The 19,979-nt window shown below is 54.3% G+C and overlaps 2 protein-coding genes across 2 annotated transcripts in view; both read left to right on the top strand.

Annotated features, from left to right (window-relative positions):
• Positions 1-1,753: 1,753 nt before the first annotated feature.
• LOC141472390 (caspase recruitment domain-containing protein 8-like) lies at positions 1,754-12,003 on the top strand. The gene is made up of 6 exons (XM_074159412.1): positions 1,754-1,968; positions 3,306-3,562; positions 4,151-4,276; positions 7,511-7,655; positions 8,811-8,846; positions 10,497-12,003. The coding sequence occupies exons 2-6, from the start codon at positions 3,356-3,358 to the stop codon at positions 10,754-10,756; spliced, it is 774 nt and encodes a 257-aa protein (XP_074015513.1). The 5' UTR covers positions 1,754-1,968; positions 3,306-3,355; the 3' UTR covers positions 10,757-12,003.
• A 1,007-nt stretch (positions 12,004-13,010) lies between these two features.
• Positions 13,011-19,979, top strand: part of POLE (DNA polymerase epsilon, catalytic subunit) — a 33,171-nt gene continuing 26,202 nt past the window's right edge. Inside the window, exons 1-13 of the mRNA XM_074159867.1 lie at positions 13,011-13,256; positions 13,471-13,551; positions 13,630-13,674; positions 13,817-13,909; positions 14,473-14,627; positions 15,559-15,700; positions 16,027-16,107; positions 16,378-16,485; positions 16,916-17,026; positions 17,326-17,411; positions 17,986-18,105; positions 18,854-18,986; positions 19,652-19,765. Of these exons, the coding sequence (XP_074015968.1) occupies positions 13,011-13,256; positions 13,471-13,551; positions 13,630-13,674; positions 13,817-13,909; positions 14,473-14,627; positions 15,559-15,700; positions 16,027-16,107; positions 16,378-16,485; positions 16,916-17,026; positions 17,326-17,411; positions 17,986-18,105; positions 18,854-18,986; positions 19,652-19,765 (1,515 nt within the window). The remainder of the gene's footprint in view (positions 13,257-13,470; positions 13,552-13,629; positions 13,675-13,816; positions 13,910-14,472; positions 14,628-15,558; positions 15,701-16,026; positions 16,108-16,377; positions 16,486-16,915; positions 17,027-17,325; positions 17,412-17,985; positions 18,106-18,853; positions 18,987-19,651; positions 19,766-19,979) is intronic.

Consider the following 19,979-nt stretch of genomic DNA (forward strand, 5'->3'; position numbering starts at 1 on the left):
ATGATGAGCATGTCCCTTCCACGGTTCGTGGAGGAGGATGTAGAAGTTGTGGTGGAAGTGGGAGTGTGCAGTGGCACACAAGGGGCCCAGTGCAGCTGGTGGGATGGGGAAGGTTGGGTGAAGGCTGCTTGAGGATGACTTCTTCTCCCAAACAAGAGGCAAAAATGACAATGTCTTCCAGCTTTTCCAGTCACAGACTTACCCCGAAGGATATGGGAGGAACCCCATAGCACATCTCTGCCAGACGAGGCCTCGGTGAGCGCAGAGGTGAGGTCTTGCAGGACACAATGCCTGAGGCTGGGGTGCCTGAGTGAGGAGCACCGTGGGGCTGGGGAGGAAGGCACGGCCGCAGCACGCGGGCTCACAGCTGGGATGGGGGGTCCAGCACTGCCCATCGCCACCGTGGCACCAGGTGGGGTGGCAGGAGCTCCCAGGAGAGGGGCCTCACCCTGCCAGCAGGCCAGGCGGGCGCAGGTCCCGTTTCCTCCCTGCAGGAGCGGGGAGCAGGGCCAACACTACACCTCACGCTGGAGATGTTGCTCCTCCTGCCTCCAGCAGGCAGGCACGGCTGGAGGGGAGAAATACAGCTTGCGAGTGCTTTTCCCTATGTTCTCCTCTGCAGATGACCTATGAATCCAAACAATTAGATGACTATCAAATACCAGAGGGAAACTGCTGGCGCTGCATGTGGAAGGTGAGGGCTTTTGCCGGTCCTGGCAGGGCACTGTCGCACCGAAAGGAAATGGCACAGCCCGGAGGCTGGGACTGACCCTGGCTGTCACCTGGGGGGTTGGGTGTGCCTTCAAAACCTGTTATTCACAGCAGTTCTTCACCTGCCAGAAGAGTCCAGTCCCTTCTGCTATGCTAACTCAGCACGGGCTGCTCTGTTTTTAAGTTCATGGGAAGACAAATTCCACTTGCTCAACATCCCAAATTTACTCTCGCTGCTAAACATTCCGTCTGCCTGTGGGCACTGTCCTCTCTGCTGATACACCGTGGCTGAGAGGGAACAGCCCAGGCTTTACTCATAAGAAAGTCAGCAGCCAACAACATTTTCTCTCTCAGGAAACAGAAACTTTCCTATCTGGAATTCCCATTTGCAAAATTCATCCTAAAAATCAGTGAGTGAAACATGTAGTTGGAGCTCTGGGAGCTGCTCTCCATGTCCACCCATTATCTTTCATACTGATGCACAGGGGATGCGTGAACTAACCAATGCCTTCCCCACCCCAGTGGCATCTACCCAAGTGGGGCTAAGTGTTCTGTCCTCCTTGCAGTACCTGCATGCGGGTTTTCTCTTGGGGACCACTACAGGGATCCACACTGAAAGGGTTGTGAGCCTCAGATGTGGCCAGTGCTTGCTTTGGTTCCCAGGGCAGAGAAGTTGCCAGTCAATGACTTTTCTGGCCTCTTCACTGATGAGAGTGGTGCCTTTCTGGGCATCAGGCAGCAGCTGCTGATCCCCTGCTGCTGCTCACGAGGCTCCAAGCTCCCACACCAAGCTGCATCATGCTCCACTGTAAATCCCAGCACTCCTTCTGCAAGCAGCACCCATTACGCAATGTCCCGTTTGGTCCCAAACTGGCCACACTTGTGTTGCAGGATCTTCCAAAAGTGATTCCGATTACACACTGGGACGTTCTGGCAAAGCGCCTGGTGTACCGGTAAGAGCTGTTGGGTGAAGCGGGAGCACCTCCCAAAAGCTCCGTCCCAGGTGGCATGAGCCTGTCGTCCCTCCCACCCACAGAGCTGACCTCCCGCGTGCAGGCGTCTTCCGGTGCTCCCTCACAGGCCTCAGCTTCAAGGTGAAGTCGGCAGTGACCATCACCTACAGATACGACACCTGGACCAGGCACCTGAGTGAGGCTGACTGGGAAGCATGGGTGCCCGCCGGACCCCTCTTCCACATCGAGGTGCAGCCGGGGGTTGTGCAGGCGGTGCATCTCCCCCACTTCATCTGCCTGGCAGGTACAGCAGCCTCAGGGACCTGGGTCTCCCGAGCTGCCATCCCTCAGCCTGTGCCCCACTGGGGATATCTCTGGCTCCTTGGAGACCTCTCTCCAGACAGAGCCAAATTCTCCCTTCCCTCCAAGGTTCTGTGTACTCCCTTGTATTCCCCTGCTTTGTTTTGGCATCCTTCATCCTTCTCTCACATTCTGTCAAGCCTTCTCAGTGGTCCCTTCCCCAGCTCCAGCTCCGCACCACCAGCCCCTCCTCACCCACCCTCTCCTCCCAGCTGCCGTGATGACCCCTGGGCACTACCCCAGCCCAGCTGCACAGCAGCTGTCGGGCTCCCCCTCAGAGTTTCTCAGCTCTCTGCACCTATGGATGGCAACGGCTGTCCCTGCTCTGCCCCACCAGGACAGGAGCCATGGCTGCACCCACTCACAGGCTGGACCACCCCCAGGTGGGATGCGATAGGTCAGAGCTGGCCTGGGCAGAAGAATCAGTGGAATAAAATTGTCCATTTTCACCCAGGCAACATGAATAGCCGCAAGGCTTCGATCTGAGTCCTCTGCCCCACAGTGCGCTTAATGAGCCACTGTTAATGAGCGGAGAAAGAGCATCAGCACCTGCAGCTGGGCTGCAGAGCATGCAGAGGAGTCCCAGTCCCCCGTTCTGGGATGCCCTGACACAGGCACTGGGTGTGCTGGGCAAGGGACTCTTCCTGGCAAATCCATGTCTTCTTACGAAAGAGAGCACACTGTGAAAGGAATTTCTTGTTGCATGGCTCCATCTCCCACCTGGGACCCGGCAAGCAGAGTCGTGCCGGCTGAGAAGTGGTTCTATGCACTCTTCACTGACACTTAGCTGTGCTAAGCAACATGCTGTAATTATATTAGTCTGTCAGGTTAATAGCAAAGCGTGCTCCAGAAATAATCCGGGTGACGGGACATCAGCAGAGCTCTCTGACCCAATCACCCCTAGGGATGTCGCCTCGGGATGTTCAGGCTGCCCTGGTGATCGCCAGAGTGACTCGTCACACAGCAACCCTCTGCTTCCCCGGTACGTGGTGGTGTGGCGCTTGTACACAGGATGCTGCGTGGGTGCGGTCTGACAATTTTCACGGTCCTGAGCTGCCATCTCCAGATTTGCAGTTTTCTGAGCCCACAGGAGGACTGCCAAAGGCCTGCAACTCCCTGCTGAACTCCAAAAGCTTGGGGCATACATGGGACCTAAAGCAGAATGTGTCATCGTGTGTGGGCACGTCTCCTTCCTGCTGCTGAAGCCGTAAAGAGAAGGAGGCAGCCTGAGGGTGCCAGGAAGACTAAACAGAACCTTGTTGCCTTTGCTGTCTCTTGCAGAAGATGTAAATACCAGCCTGTGCTCCATTGCCCATTTTAAATCTGGGGAGATGACTCTGGAGAGACCGACCAGACTGATTGCTTTCTCTGCTGTCCTGGAGAATCCCAGCTTCTCACTGCTTGGGGTGCTTTGGAGGAGGTTACGTTCAGCCTTAAATTCACTCCCTATGCACTCATCGGTGTTGATCTTCCAGCAGCTCAATGCTGCAAATACTTTTCGCTTCTACCTGATCCCAGATGATAATTCTGTGAAGCAGGTAAGATGGAGAGAGCTTGACCGGGTTAAAAGAGGATGACGTCTGGGGTGGCTGCAGTAGCAAGGACTGGATTTGATAAGCAGAGATGCCTCCCAGTTCTTCTGCCACCAGCCTCTGATTCACACATGGTCCTGTGGCCCCACCTCCCGCCACATCCCCCCCGCTCTCCTCTTTCCCAGATGCCTGCAGGAATCATGTTTTCAGCTGGGACGGTATGTCCTAGCAGGAGCGGAGCCATGGCACAGGATGCTCTGCAGCAGGGAGCAGATGTAGGACTTGCTGGCCACTGCCGGGCGCAGCAGTAGGTGGCTGCACACCAGCCGTTCTCCCATGGTGTGCAAGCCCTTACCCTCTTTCTCAGAGGGACAGTGTGTTACCCTGCCTTGGTTCCTGCCTGCACGTGGCAGGTTCCTGCTTGTGCCGAGCGGGAGCTGCCTGTGCCCCCTGAAGCGCAGCGCTGCCTGCAGGACACCTCTGCGGTCTCTTCTGACTGGGTTGGTCTCCTCTTCTTGACTTTCTGAGGACTACCTGCAGTTCACAGCTCTTCAGTTTTTTTCCTCTCTCAAAAACAATGCTTGATGTTTACAGGCCATTGAAAACCAAGAAATGCAATGGAATTCAAAGTTTATTCCCAAGCCTCCTCCATTCAGACCTCTGTTCCTTGGCTGCAAGTACCAGGTGACCACTACAAAACCCGCACGGATAACACCTCAAGTAAGTGGGATTGTTCCCTTTTTCTTTTTTTTTTTTTTTGTTTTTGGAGCGAAATAGGAAATATAAGAAGTCTCTGTCTTCAGCTATATCCTGCTACCAGAATGTGTCTTACTAGGTCTCAGAGCCAGAGGTGCAGAGAGCTGTACTGGTTACAGGGGGCAAAGGTAGTTCTTGATACACGTCCCTGGAAGAGCACAGAGCCCACCCCAAAGCCCCAAAGGGAGTGCGTCTGCTTTTCCTCATGGCAGAAATCATAATGTGGGACTTGTTGGATAGCTGCATATAAAGGAATTTCAGAGGTGTTGACTCAGGTGTGGTCCCAAGTCCTTAATCTTCATCTCCCCTGCAGTGACTTTCCTTCAGTTTAGGAGTAGGACGGGAGAGAAGCTTTCTTTCCGTGCCACCGGGCTCGTTGACAGGAAATGGAAGATGCCTCTCTCAAAGGGGAAAGACTACTCTGGCCCAAGAGATTGTGGGGTTGATTGACAAGTCTTTAAATTAGATGTGAAGGGGGAGGGGGGTGATAACATCAGATCTGTCCTTGAGGCTCCTGAGGCAAAAGGAATCCGGGAAACACAGATAAAACACCACAAAGGAGCGCCACCTATAGAGCAACACGAAGGAAATGGAGCCATTCCAGCCAGTAAGTCAGCCCCACTGGGCGCCCAGCTGAAGTGCCTTTACACAAACGCACGCAGCATGGGGAACAAGCAAGAGGAGTTAGAGAAGTACACACGCCTCCAGGGCTACGATCTCATTGGCATTACCGAGACGAGACGTGATGGGATGGCTCTTATGACTGGAGTGTTGGAATGGAGGGTTACAGACTCTTCAGGAAGGACAGGCTGGGCAGACGGGGTGGGGGTGTTCCCCTCTATGTCAACGATCAGCTGGAGTGTGTGGAGCGGAGAATGGCTGGAGAGCAGCCCTGAGGAGAAGGACTTGGGAGCGCTCATGGATGAGAAGCTCAACATGAGCCAGCAATGTGCACTGGCAGCCCAGAAAGCCAACCGCATCCTGGGCTGCATCAAGAGAAGTGTGGCCAGCAGGTCGCAGGAGGTGATTCTACCCCTCTACTCTGCGCTCGTGAGACCCCACCTGGAATACCGTGTCCAGCTTTGGGTCCTCAACACAGGAAGGACATGGACCTGTTGGAATGGGTCCAGCAGAGCACCACGAAGATGATCAGAGGGATGGATCACCTCCCCTATGGAGACAGGCTGAGAGAGCTGGGGTTGCTCAGCCTGGAGAAGAGAAGGCTCCGGGGAGACCTCATAGCAGCCTTCCAATATCTGAAGGGAGCCCACAGGAGAGCTGGAGAGGGACTCTGTCAGGAAATGTAGTGCCAGGACAAGGGGTAATGGTTTTAAACTGGAAGAGGGGAGATTTAGATTAGATATTAGGAGGAAATTCTTTCCTGTGAGGGTGGTGAAGCACTTCCCTTGCCCAGGGAAGTTGTGGATGCCCCATCCCTGGAAGTGTTTAAGGCCAGGCTGGATGGGGCTTTGAGCAACCTGGGCTGGTGGGAGGTGTCCCTGCCCATGGCAGGGGGGTTGGAACTCGATGATCTTTAAGGTCCCTTCCAACTCTAACCATTCTATGATTCTATGATGTGACATGACGTCTTTCTCTATTGAAAATCTGTTGGAGAATTTCTGGTTTTGAGCACCAAGCCCAGTGGCATCAGATTTGCCCATTTAGTCTTTGTGATTATGTGTTTTATACAGGAGTTTGTGACATCCTGAGACCAGCTGATGACAGTCTAATGGCACGTTCATGGCTGGTTGTCAGAATCTCCTTTCATGGGTCTGTGCTGCACCATAATCTATGAAAAGGGAATCAGAGAAGCTTAGGTCAGGTGGGACCTCAGGAGGTCTCTGGTCCAATCCCTTGCTCAAACCATGTGAGTTTTAAAGTTAGATCAAAGTGCTCAGGGCCATATCTGGCCAAGGTTGAATATCTCCAAGGATGGAGACATCACAGCCTCTCTGGGTCTCTAGTCCAGTGTTGTAACACCCTTGTTGTGATTTTTCCCCCTGTTATCTAGTCAGAATTTTCATTGCTGCAGCCTGTGCCTGTTGCCTCTCATCTCATTAATGTGCATCTCCAGGAGATGCTCCATCTTCTCTTTAGTCCTCCTTCACGTAGTTAAAAACAGTGATTAGTTTTCTCTGTGACCTTCTCTTCCTCTGCCTCTGTTTGCACATCGTACACTCCAGTCTGAAACTTGGAGGTCCAGGATGTCCACGTCTTTCTTGTACTGGGAAGCCCCCAACTGGACCCAGTGTGCCCAAATGGGACTTCACAAGTGCTGAACAGAGGGAAGGCATCCCTGACCTCACTTTTTTGGCTGTGGTCTTGCTAATACAGCCTGGGATGTGGCCAGCTTTGGTGTCCGGACACACTGCTGACTCCTGTTCAACTTGCACACCCATCAGGACTCCCGAGTCCTTCCCTGTGAAGCTGATTTCTGTGTCCACCCAGTGCCCAGGCTCTCGTCCGGTGTGCAACTATTCCATCCCAGACGTAGGACTCTACATTTGCCTTTGCCGAATTGCATGAGCTTCCTGCCAGCTAAGTTCTCCAGCCTTTCCAGATTGGCATCCCTCCCCTCCAGCTTATTCATCGTCTCCCCTTCCAGCTACAACCCTGCTACTGAGCTGAACGTGGCCCCAACAGCCAGGGCCTTCAGCTGAATTGAGAGATAGTCTTAAACCTGTGAATCACAAGGAAGGGTTTGGTTTTCCCACCTCCTGGAATGACCAGGCACTAACTGGGCCCTCTGCCTAGAAGAGCGGTTGTAAAGATGACAGAGCCAAGCTCTCGGCAGTGTCAGGTAAAAGCGGTAAAAGCCATAAGCTGCAAACTGAGAAGTTCAGACCAAATGTTAGGAAAAATTTTATCGCTCAGTGGAGATGCAGGCAATCAGAGAAGGTTAGAAGATGGTGAATCTCTGCTGAAAACTGGGGTTTTCAGTACCCAGCTAGACAAAGCCCCAGCAAAGCAGATCTAGACTTGACATTGGTCCATCTTTGAGAGGTAGGTGAGATAAGACACTCCAGAGGTCCCTTCCAACCAAAATTTGTGATACTGGCAGTGCAGCAGGGCCCTGGCATGTGCATCTTCCCTTGTCTTTCCTCTTGCTGGTACAGCCAGGAAACACAGAACGACATATGGGAATTCGCTGCAGCTCCCCACGGTGAGAGAGACTCAACTTCCTTCTTACCTTTACAGACGCAGTTGCCCTTTTACTACAAGAGTCCAAAGGAACAGCAGCTCTTTGTCGAGATCTACATCAAGAACATGGCAAAGGAAATTGGGCTCCTTATGACAGACACACGCGATGGCATTGAGGTCTGGAGGGCATCACTGAGATCAGGTAGGAACAGCAGGTCCATCTAGGGGCTCATTCACCTTAGCAAAAGCAGAGGTGCATCTCCCAAGCAGATCTCACACGTTTTGTGGTCACAGTCATCCATGCATCCATTTGCAGGGAAAGCAAACCCTGCGTATGCAGCAATTGGCCACTGAAGAATAGGAACCTGAAAGGACACTCCAATGTCAGTAGACCAGAGCTTCAGATTTAATGTGGAGTTTCAGATGCTGGGGTTTAAGAGGGCATGACACCACTATTGGTGTCTCTCTGTTCTCCTGGCTACTGTTTGCATGGAAATCTTACTTAGTTTTAAAAGTCCGTTAACGCCCACAGACGTGCTAGTGCAACCACTGTGCGATGCGGAGGAGGTAAGGAGAATTCCAAAATTTTAGTGAAAATCAACATCTTAAAAAACTACATGTTCCAGCCAGCACTGCTCTTCCAGATCTGCTGGTGCGACACCAATGTGTGAAACAACACCCAGAGCACACAGGATCAGGGCAAGGCCAGGTGGACCAGAGCCTGCCTTCACCACAGGTCTTTGCTCACGGTGGCATCAGGAAGGTGGCACACAGCAAGACTGCTGGGTGGTGGGGACTGCTCTCTTGTGGCATCAAGAGACCGTTGCTTAAGACTATTCTGCTTTAGGCCTGGCTGTACTGACTTGAGTCCCATGCAGAACTTCAGTCAGGACAGTGGGTGATGGAGCAGGGTTAGCGATGGTGCGTGCCAAGGCTCACGTTTGTGAGGACAGAGGCGCACCCAGCTCCAGAACAGCAGGTTCCTCATCTCCACACCTCTCTGCCCAGCTGCTGCCGGGCCGGCTCAGCAGCCACCGCACGTGCCACTAACGTCACATAGCAGCATTTACCCATGGGGTCCCCTGTGAGAAAGCTTGGCAGAGGAGCTGCGGGCAGCAGCATCTCGCGGGCGTGGGGTATGGCCTTGCGACCCCTTCTCTGCTAGTCTAATCTGGCACCTCCTAAAAGTAACACCTGCAACCATGCAGAGCCCAGGACCTTGTATTGAGCTCACAGATGGGCAGGAGCCACTAACGGCTTCGTGGAGGATTAGGTACCTCAGGAAGATCTCGTGGAAGGTTAGGCACCATCATTTTGGTGATGGCACCTCCAGTGATATCTCTCCTTTCTCTTTCAGGTGATACTAACCTTCCTGCCCGTGTCTCCAGGACAGGTCAGTACAGTATTTCAGAGCTGCATCCCTAGAGTCTGAATCTATGTCTTTGGAACTCACTAGCCTCTGTTTTAAAGCAGGTATCAGCCTCTCTTCCCATCCTTATGTTAGTTTCTAGACTGGAAAAAGCCTGGAAAGCTGCAACCTCGAGCTTTCATTCCCACATTGCTGGCAGCACGCTCTGTGCCACACTGGTGGATAAAGTGGCATAGTGCAGGTCACCCTCCTAACTGGTTTGCCTTTTTTGGGGACAGACGTGCTGTCGTTGCAGAGAATGAGCTGCAGCTAGAAAAGTTCATGGTCCGTAAATAATATTTCATTGGAGTTCTAGTAAGCGGTACAGCTGCTGCATCCCATGGGGGCTGACAGCCCCTGTGCCAAACAGGAACGTTTTCCATGGGAGGGATGTCTCTGGGGAGGAGCCTGTGACCACGTGTTGGCAGAGGGGACAGCAGGGCCACCTTTACAGCAGCTCCAGGAGTTTCTGACCAAGGGGCTTTTTGCTTTCCACTTGCTTCAAATACCGCAACAACATTGTGCTGCCTGGTGGTTTTGAATGTATTATCACAGCCTAATTTCTCCAGGGCCACAACACTTCATGATTACCTCTTGCATCTCATCTTGCTAATGAAAGGCCAGATACAAGAGGACACCCAGGCACCTAAGCCACAGGTTGAGGCAGATAGCCCTGGCTTGGATAGACACAAATTTGGACATTTCAGCCTTATTCTTTTTCCTTGCCATGCATGTGGAATCACCACATTGACCTACAACCTGCCCAGGAGTACCAGGAGAGTGGAGTGTCAGACAAAAGTAAGGACAAGTCCAGGGGCAACAGTTTTCAACTGAAAGAGGGCAGGTTTAGACTGGACATAAGGAAGAAATTTTTCACTCTGAGGGTGGTGAGAGCCTGGCCCAGGTTGCCCAGAGAAGCTGTGGCTGCCCCATCCCTGGAGGGGTTCAAGGCCAGGTTGGACGGGGCTTTGAGCAACCTGGTCTGGTGGGAGGTGTCCCTGCCCAGGGCAGCAGGTGGGACTGGATGATCTTTAAAGGTTCCTTCCAACCCAAACCATCCTGTGATCCTACAAGGAGATGCCCATCTGGGTGCACACTTCAGCCTCACGTAGGAGGACTGGGTGGAGGCTTGGGAGGAGAGGCCGGGCAGCGCTGCCCACTGCACTGACCTGTGGCTTGCCCAGCGCCCCGCTGGCATCGGCTGCCTCTCCAGGCTCTGTTTCTTTACAAACCACTTGCAATCCTCCGAGATTTCAGAGCTTTGAGTGACCTGTGCTCTGGGTTAGAAGCTCCTCACCTTGCAGGGCGGGGGGCAGGACGGCAGCTTCACGCCCAGACACTGTAGGAATCCCAGAGGGGACAGTAGGCAGCAGCTGATGGGGGCTGCCACCGACCTCACCTCCTGCAGCTCTGGCTTTACTTTCCTGTCCCCTTCTTTGCCCTGCCTCCAGTGCTCCCACTGCTGGTGCGACAGGGGCCCATCCTTTTTGGTGGAGGGATGGAGACACATGGCTGTGGGACAGAGCACGCAGCCATGGTGTCCACTGGCTTAGGATGCCACATACTGCAGCATGGCACTCACCTGAGGCTGCCTGGCCGGATGCAGCACAGTAACATGGGCTTTGTGTCTGCTAGGTGCAGCCTTCATGAAGGAGAACAAAACCATGCTTTGCTCCAGGATGGGGCAGCTCTCCACCATTCTGATGTACTTACGGGATGCAAACGTCATCAACAGCGATGAAGAAGAGGAGGTGCAACGTCAAGATACGAGTCTAAAGAGGAACCGAGCTTTGCTGAAGCTAGTTGAGAAGAAAGGGCTGGAGGCCCAGGAGCAGTTCTATCAGATCCTCTGCAGGCAAGATCCATACCTCATGGAGGACCTGGAGCTCAGCTAGGCCTGGGAAAGCAGACTGTGTGTGCTCCCATTACTCAGCTTACGGGAGCAACAGAAGGGCAATGGGGTTTACCAGTGCCTGAACGCAATGCAAAAATCCATGGTGCAAAGCAGCAATAAGCCTTCTGAACCACCCAGTCTCAGGCCTGCCTTGCTGGGCTGACTTGGTTGCCACTGTTGGGAAGCTGCTGGGACAAGAAACCTTGGTTCTTAATCCAGTGCCAATATCTCAGCCCTCTCTGCCTTCCTGAGACGGGGCCTCTGCTGCTCCAGAAGCTTCAGGAAGCTGTTGGGGCAGAGGAGCTCCCAGCAAAACGGATACCTCAAGCTTAGCCTCCCCATCCTCAGTGTCCATGGGCACTTCTCAGGGCTGGAAGAGGGGAGTTGCTTTACCAGGCAGAGCTGTCCGAGAAGGCTTGTTCTCATGCGTAAGCCACAGATGTTGATGGGAACCCATATCAATGTCAAACTCCAGCCTAGGTTACCCAAATGACCAAAATGCACTGAAGGAGCAAACAAGCATCCTGATCTCGGCAGCAGTGGGTGAAGGAGCCCCCCCGAAGAAGCCATGAAAAACAGCAAGACAAGAGGTACAGGTTCATGAATCTTCAGGGAAAGTCCCCCTCAATAGCGGCTGCTTTACGTTCGAAAGAAAGCCAGCAGATTGTTTTTAAGTCACATTCTTCACATCCATAAAGTCACTTCCTTTCTGGATCATGCGGATGCCTTCACTGGTGGCATCCTCCTGCTGTTGAACAAGCCAGTCAGGGCAGGAGCAATCTGCTCTGGTGTCCAGTATCTAAAAATAGTTCTTTGGGGGTCAAGCTCAACTGAAATTCAGACTTGCCTGAGTGGAGACAGCAACTTCTGGAAGCTCAAAGGAGCTTCCAGGGAGTGTTGAGTGAAATGGTCCCCACCGAGTGCTCTGTGGCTTTGTGGGGTGGAAATGAGACTGCTGCCTTAAGTATTGCTTTATATTTATCCCTTCTCTTAAACACCCGGAGAACACGCTGCTGCTGGAACACGCTGTTAGAGTCTGTCTCTGCTCTGGTAAGGGTCCAGGACCTTCAGTGCAGCCAGGGATAACGTGAAGGGGAACGAGGAGGAAAAAAAGCAGGGGAGGCGGAAAGGAATGTAAAAGGGGCCACTCAAGTGTAAACTGGGACCAGTTTGGCCGAGTCCTGTGCTGGGTCACTGCAGTCTGTCCTGTCTCTTTATATTTTCCTATTAAATCTTTTCTTAACTGTTCCTCTGCCTCATCTCACTCTCTGCTGCGTGAGTGGGGGCTGCGAGGCCCGAGTGCCAGCTGCTGGTGAGACCTGCGTGGGCGTCAAGGGATTTGGCGTCACCTACTTTAACCTCCAGCCACGGGGTGGGAGCGACGTCCCCAAAACTAGCTACCGGGGGGGAGCGGCGTGAGGCAAATGAGGGGCTCCGTGTGACACCCCCCGGGTGGCTGAGGAGCGTGTCTGTGCGTGCACCGGGCTGGAGCGGCTGGTGACCGAGGGCCCGTGGGGTGGGCCCGGGGGCTGGGGGCCCGGCAGGGGTGCCGGGGGGGACGGAGGGGCCGTGCCAGCGCTCGGGGCGCGCACGAGGGTGCGTGTGCTTGTGAACCCCGGGGGCGCGCCTGCAGTGACCTCCCCCCTGCGCCACCCCGGAGGAGGGGCGGGCGGTGCTGGGGCGCGAGGCGGCCCCCCCCGCGCGGGTGCCGGTGACGGCAGCGCCTCGCCGGCGGCCGGCCGTGCGTCCCCGTGTGCGGCTTCGCCGCCGGTTGAACCCGCGAGGGGCAAAGCGGCAGCGACGTCCCCCGGCCTGGGCGGGGGGACCCGAGTCCCTGGGCTCCCGCAGCCGGGCGGGGGGGGTCCCGGCGGGGGGCGGCCAGGCCGTTACGTCCCCGCGCGCACGCACAGGCGGTGCGGGGCCGCTCCTCCGCTTCTCGGGCTGTGGGAGTAATCCTCCGTCGCGCCTCAGCTCACCGCGGCCATTCAGTTTCGCGGCCGTGAACGGCCCCCCTGCCCGAGCCCCCCGCCGCCGGGCCGCCGGCCGGGCCCCCAACGGGCAGCCCCGGTTCCGGCGGCGGGGCGGGGCGGGGCGGGGCGGGGCGCTCCGCCAGGCATTGGTGGGAGGTGCCCGCGGTGGAGGCGGGGCCGCTCTCTGATTGGTTCTCTCGCTGGAAAGGCGGGGCGAGGGGGCTTCCGTCTCGCGGGAACCGGGCGCAGCGCGGGAAATTCCTCCCGCGGCGGCGGCGGGCGGGGATGGGGCTGCGGGGTGGCAGCGGTGGAGACCCCGAGGGGTCGCGGTGGGGGCGGCGGGGCGGCGGGCCCCGGGAGCCGGCGGCGGGGGCTGACGGCGCGGCGTCTGGCAGGGACGATGGCCCCGCGCTGTCCGCTCTCAAGCGCCTGGAGCGATCGCAGCGCACGGACCGGCTGGACGCACTGTTCGGCTTCGAGCGGCCGGCGGAGCCCGGCGAGCGGACGGGCTGGCTCATCAACATGCACCCGGTACGGAGCGGCGGGGCGGGGGGCGAGCAGCCAAACGCTGGGGCCCGGGGAAAAGCGTCCCACGGGGACGCCCCCGGTGAGGCCCGGGGGAGGGGGCGGTGTCCCACGGGGAGGCACCCGGTAGGGGTCGGGGTGGTGCCCCATGGAGGGGCCCCGATAGGCCCGGAGGAGTCTCGTGGAGAGACCCCACCGAGTCCACGGTGCCTGTGGACAGACGGAGGTGCTGGACGAGGATCGGCGGTCGGTGAGCGCTGTGGACTACTACTTCATCCAGGAGGATGGGAGCCGCTTCAAGGTGGGTCCCCAGGGGTCCAGGTGGGGCGCAGGGTCCCACGAAGGGACCTGCTGCCATCATTCGTCTGCTCTCTCTTAGGTAGCCCTGCCCTACAAGCCTTACTTCTACATTGCCACCCAGAAGGTGAGGAGAGGACCCTGGGAGGACTGAGGTCTCCAGGGGGGTGCAGCGGGTCCCTGGGGTGTTCGAGACCTTCATCCTTCTTCGGGATGGTCTTGTCCTGAGAGACAGAGCCACACTGCTCAGCCCCAGGGTCTCTTGGCAGGGCTGCGAGCGAGAAGTGTCCTCCTTCCTCTCCAAGAAGTTCCAAGGGAAGATTGCAAAGCTGGAAACTGTCCCCAAAGAAGACCTGGATCTGGTTGGTTTTCCTCTGCCCTCTGTGCTCTTGAGTAGCGTTTTTTTTTTTTTGGACCTAGTGAAATAGGAAGGGACAAGGTAGGGAAGGGAAAGCACATTTGGCTTTGGTCTGCTAGTGCTGCTTGTGGTGCCTCTGAGAAATGGGTTAGTTATGGCTAATTGCTTATCGGTAGTATTTACATTCCTCTCCAGCTCTTTCACAGTGTATTCAAGAGGCTTAACTGCAGGAATTACAGAATGATCGGAGAAGGAGAGGGTACTTGGGAGAGGGATGCAGCTCATGCTTGACCAGCTGTTCCTCCCTTTCCCCGGGTGAATCCCACTCGTGGTCCTCCCTGTGCGGGCAGCAGGGCTGGCTGAGCCCTTGCTGTGAACCAGTGCAGCTCTTGCACTGATGTGCCCACCAGAGTCTCTTGTCGGTGCTTGACTTTCCCACCCATTGGCACCTCTTTTTTGGCCGGTCCTTCCACCTGCACCAGTCTAGTCTGCCTTCCCCTCCCTCTTACGGTGGCCATCTCTCAGGACTCATCCCCCCTGAGCTGGTGTTGTCTCCCTGCTTTGTAGCCAAATCACTTGGTGGGCCTGAAGAGGAACTACATCAAACTGTCTTTCAACACAGTGGATGACTTGGTGAAAGTGCGGAAGGAGATCTCTCCTGCTGTGAGGAAAAACAGAGAGCGAGACCAGGCGAGCGATGTCTACACAGCCATGCTGTCAAGGTGGGAGCTCCTCTCCGGGCAGCCAGTCAGTTCCCTCATCTTCGTACTTACACTCCCTTGGTTGTTTCTCAGCTGTCCTCAGAGAGGGGTTGTCCTGCCTGGGATCTGACCCTGGCTATGTCTCTCTGTCACCCATCTCCAAGGTTGTTCTTCAGCTCAGTGCTGCACAGTGAGAGGCCCCCAAGCCCCTGGGATGTGACGTTTTGTGATGGTACCTCTTGCCTGCCAGTCAAATACATTCCCTATTTTCTGAGAAAGGGTACTGGGAGGCACTGGACAACCTTACTACTACTGTGACTAAAGGGGAAAAAAACTCAACAAATATTTTCTATGAATAAAAAGTCAGGCACTTGTTTACAAGATTGGAAACAGTTGCAGGCAGGAAAAAAAAAAAAACAAACCAAACTTTATTTTTGAAGTCAACCAGCATATACACATGAAAAACTGGCCCCACTCTCTGGTTTCCTGGCTGTGAAGTCTGACTTCAGTTGAAACTTGAGAAAGAATAAAGATGAGCGCTCCCTGCTCACCTGGAAGGTGTAGTGTCCCAGTTCAAAGTGCTTCCCAGGTTGCCTCGTTGTCCTTAGACTTGTTACCGTACTTAGAAATCCAATGCCGTAAGAACCAATCATTGTACAGGCAGGTGTGGGTTTTGTCTACCCGCACTTCTGGGCAGACACAGCTCGCAAACATGAGAAAAGGGGAATTTAGACGGGAGCGATGGGACCGTGCCTGCTGTCCGTCCCGGGGATGCCTCCGCGAGCAGAGGGTGGCTGTGTGGCAGGGAAGTGTTTCCCCTTCTCTCCTCTCCTGTCCCTGACTCCTGCTGCCAGGTGTCACCGGTGCCGGTGGCTGTGCCTTGCGGCCGAGCCGGTAGAGGTGTGGGTGTACCCGGCGCTCGGGTAAGGGCTGCGTGGCTCTGCCCCTGCAGCGCTCTGAGCGGAGGTGTCCTGAGCATGGATGAGGAAGGGGCCTCCAGAAAGGTTGCCAACCAGATGGAAAACATTGTGGATATGCGGGAGTACGACGTACCCTACCATGTTCGCCTCTCCATTGACCTGAAGATCCACGTGGTGAGTAAGGAATAGGGAAGCTGGAAGACCTTCACTTTCCTGCTGCCATACTCCTGAAGTGCAGGCAGGGTGGAACCGGTGTCTCTCCAGGACCTTTGCAAAGGTTCATCATGACAATGAGTTCATGTGTAAAGCTTAGTCCCGAACTGCTGGGCCTTCTCCTTGGTAATGAAATGCAGAATAGTTAAATGAATGATGCATGGCTACAGTTTGAGCCTTTCTTCTGGGCTGCGTGTAACTCGCGCAGCTCTGTCCCCAGCAGCCCAACAGAAGTGATGCAAGGAGCTGGCCCTGCCGTAAGGCCCTGCATGCTCTCCTCTCCACAGGCTCACTGGTACAACGTGCGGTACCGGGGCAGCACCTACCCCCCCGAAATCACCCGCCGAGATGACCTGGTGGAGCGACCGGTGAGCATGGGTCAGGCAGGCGTGGGTCTGTTGGGGTACACGGCTGGCGTGCCCCCATGAAGGGGCTGGTTTCAGATGCACTGCCGCTGTCATGCCGTGGTGTGCAGGGGGAAAGCTTTGTTTCTGGGCTTGGGTAGTGATGATGGGGTTGATAAAGCAGTAAAATGATTGCTGGGGGAGGGTCTGGTTTGCTTGCTGGGCTCAATGGGAATCGCTCTTTAACTTCAAGTCAGCTTTAGACTATTTTCTAATGGATTTGGTCCTGCTCAGGATCCTGTCGTTCTTGCCTTTGACATTGAAACTACTAAACTCCCTTTGAAGTTTCCTGATGCAGAGACAGACCAGATCATGATGATCTCCTACATGATTGATGGGCAGGTAAGGGACAGCAGAGTACTTTCGTCCATGCTCCAGCAGTGAAGCTGGGGAGCATCACAGCATTTCTCCTCCAACCCAGCTCACTCCAGACTTTCTTTGCTGCTGGCTGCTTCGTGTGTGGCTGCGGAAATAACGCTAAAGTCTGAATGATGCATAAAATATTTAGTTTCATGGTACTCGGGTTCCTGGTGCTCCTGTGAGGGAGGAGTAGTAACCTGCAGAGCACTGGGACAACTCTGCTGTCCCATGTTTTCTCCCTATGACCTCGTTAGCTGATGGCCAATGATGGTTCAACAGATGGCTCCCAAACAGTTGTTCCCCCTTGACAGAAGCTTTGGCTTTCCAGAGGAAAATGTCCCGTTGTTTGGACAGCATTTTCAGGTTGCCTGCAAGCCAAGTCCTCCTAACTGACTCCTTGTCACCTTCCTAGGGCTACCTCATCACAAACAGGGAGATCGTCTCTGAGGATATCGAAGACTTTGAGTTTACTCCCAAGCCGGAGTATGAGGGTCCATTTTGTGTCTTTAATGAACCAGATGAAGTAAGTCAGTTCTGTCCAGCAGAACCTGTGGGCAGGTACCTGCCTGAGGCTCTTGTTTGCCAAAGAGAGCTAATAGCTTGGTAGGCTGCCCTGCTGGAGAGCGCGGTGGGTCTGGCAGGGCTGGTCATGATTTCATTTCTTGGTAATGAGGGTAAGAGACGTCAGGTTTGGGCTAGGTGGGGAGGAGAGGGGAAGGGTGGAGTAAACGGTATGGTGTCCACCACCTCTCTGTGGGGGAGATAAAGTTACTATACATATATATATATATATATGTATGTATCTCTTCTGTTTCATCCTAGGCTCATTTAATCCAAAGGTGGTTTGAGCACGTCCAGGAGACCAAACCCACCATCATCGTCACGTACAATGGAGACTTCTTTGACTGGTAAGATCAGGAATGAAAACCAAGCTGGCAAGGTGTCACCTGAGCTGCGGGGCAGGGTCAGGTATCAGCCTCAACACCCTTCCATGGCTCACACTGTGGTGATAGCGTGTGATCCATGCTGACTGGCTGGATGGTTTGAGCACCTCACAAAGTCCTGTGGTCACTGGCGTGGAAGCGTGAGCTTCTGTAGGCTCCCATCTGCTTGGCTGAGCTGCTTTAAAGCCTTGTCAGTGGCGCAACGTTGGTGTATGGGTTAGTGCAGTCTTGGGAGAGCAGGGAGAGGGTTGAAAGAGACCTGGAAGGTATCAGGGAGAGGGGTGTAGGCAAGCCTTCAGGAAGCAAGGGGAGAGGGACCACATGCTCCCACCTCCTGGTGCAGGATGTAAGCAAGCACCTTCACCTCTTGGGTCATGCTGCAATTCTGTCCTGCACGAAGTTTTCCCCATAGCCAGATACCACAGATAAGTTGCAAGAAAAATTCTTTAGGTAGTTTGTAACAAAGCAGTTGTGAAACTGTTGTTGGAGATGAAAGGAAATGTTCTGTTCCCTCTCTTCTCGTTGCCTCTTTCCCCAGGCCCTTTGTGGAAGCAAGAGCAGCAGCTCATGGAATTGATATGTACCAGGAAATTGGGTTTCAGAAGGACAGCCAGGGAGAGTACAAAGCATCCCAGTGCATCCACATGGACTGTCTAAGGTACCAAATGCTGCCCCTCTACCATATAACTGCATCGTTATCTCTTGAATTTATATAAAATACCTACAGTTGTATTTGAATACTGTTCTTCTTCTGACTGTTGGAAGCTTTTGTGTCTCGCACCTCCCTAGGCTGGTGTGTTAGCCCATTTGTTCAACTGTGCTGCTTCCCCTTGGCACTCTGCGTACTGCAGAAGCTACCAAGCCTTCCTCGTGAAGGGCTATTGGGACTTTGGAACTGCCTCTCTCCCTGCAGCCTGCTGGTGGCTATCCTCAGGTGTCTGAGGTCTGATTTGGAGAGTGGAGAACAGGTGGGCTAAGATCAGGCCATCGGAGTGGGGAAGGGACCACTGTCCACCAGAGAGAAGTTGGGGTTTTTGTGTGGGTTTCCTCTACTGGAGCAGCGTCTGGACTTTGGAGAGTCCTTGAAGTCCTGATGGTGTCTCCTCCAGTGGTTAAATGTTTATCTTAAAGCCACTGAGGAAGTTGGGAGGTGTTAATTCTGAGCGGTGGTGGTGGTATGGATAGCTGGGTATGTCCTGGTTGGGATTTAAGTGCACTGGTAGAGATGCAAGATATCTAAAGCTGGGCAGCCTCCTACTCCACTGTGCTTGGATGCTCAGCTCTTGGCTGTCCTCATTGAGAGGTCTCCCTTGCAATCGAGGTCCTGTTTGCAAGCCTGAGCCCCTTTTTAGAAGGCAGGGCTGGTTTCTCTGCACAATCATGATATTTTCATGATTTTTGTCCAGGTGGGTGAAGAGAGACAGTTACCTCCCAGTGGGAAGTCACAACCTGAAAGCAGCAGCTAAAGCAAAACTGGGTTACGATCCAGTGGAGCTGGACCCTGAAGAGATGTGCCGTATGGCTACGGAGGAGCCTCAGGTATCCCCTCCCTGTACTGTATCTCCTCTGAGCAATCGGAAACCAAGCCTAGAGCAGCTGAACTATGACTGAATCTTTAGCTTAAAGTGTTACAAAATATTTTTGCTCAATGCAGTGGGTTTTGAGAAATTAACTCAATCTGTCTCCCCAAATGGCCTATGCCTTAGAAGCACTTGAGCTTGTGGGGAGAAAGAACAGGATTTCTTTGAAGTGGTTCTAGCACTGGCATTGCACTGTGTATTTTCTGTATATACTTATATCAACGTGAGGTGGCAGGCACCACCTAGATGAGAAACACCACGAAGACCCATGATTTGCTGGAAGGACAAGAAATAGGCTTAGCGTCCAGGTGCTGCAGGCAGGAGATTTCTGCTGAAGCCCTGGAGCAGCCTCTTGGTTGTCAGACGGGGCGACATCTGTGCCATGAGCTCATCCCCCCCATTTCTTCTCATTCAAAGCTGATGTATTGCTGTGCAATTAGAGCTAGAGCAGGATGTCTTCGGAAGCTCACGGGTTATTCTTTACAACCTAGGATACGGAGAAATACACCTTTCTCTTCTTCCTGTCGATACGAGCGTGCCCAGCAGGAATCAATAAAAGATTGTCATTGAGCTGCTCTGTCACATGTAATTGGGATTAATTTGTCTCTCACCCTTCCTTGACAGACCCTGGCCACTTATTCAGTGTCCGACGCAGTTGCTACCTATTACATGTATATGAAGTACGTGCATCCTTTCATTTTCGCCTTGTGCACCATCATTCCCATGGAGCCTGATGAGGTGGGTGCGCTCCTGAAAGGATGATTTCTTTGCTGGGCGAAGAGCCACGTCTCCCATGCTGCAGGGACACTCTGGCCACGGACCTGAGTGCCACTGCCCGGGCGCTTTCCCATCTGTCAGGGAGGGAGGGTGGATTTGGAGGCTACTCCTTTCCACAGCCCTGGGGTGTTATGAGAGCTACTGCAGAACAAGAGACCTGAGGGCTGGCAGTATA

This window comes from Numenius arquata, chromosome 16 (assembly GCF_964106895.1).
Source record: "Numenius arquata chromosome 16, bNumArq3.hap1.1, whole genome shotgun sequence".
NCBI lineage: Eukaryota > Metazoa > Chordata > Aves > Charadriiformes > Scolopacidae > Numenius > Numenius arquata.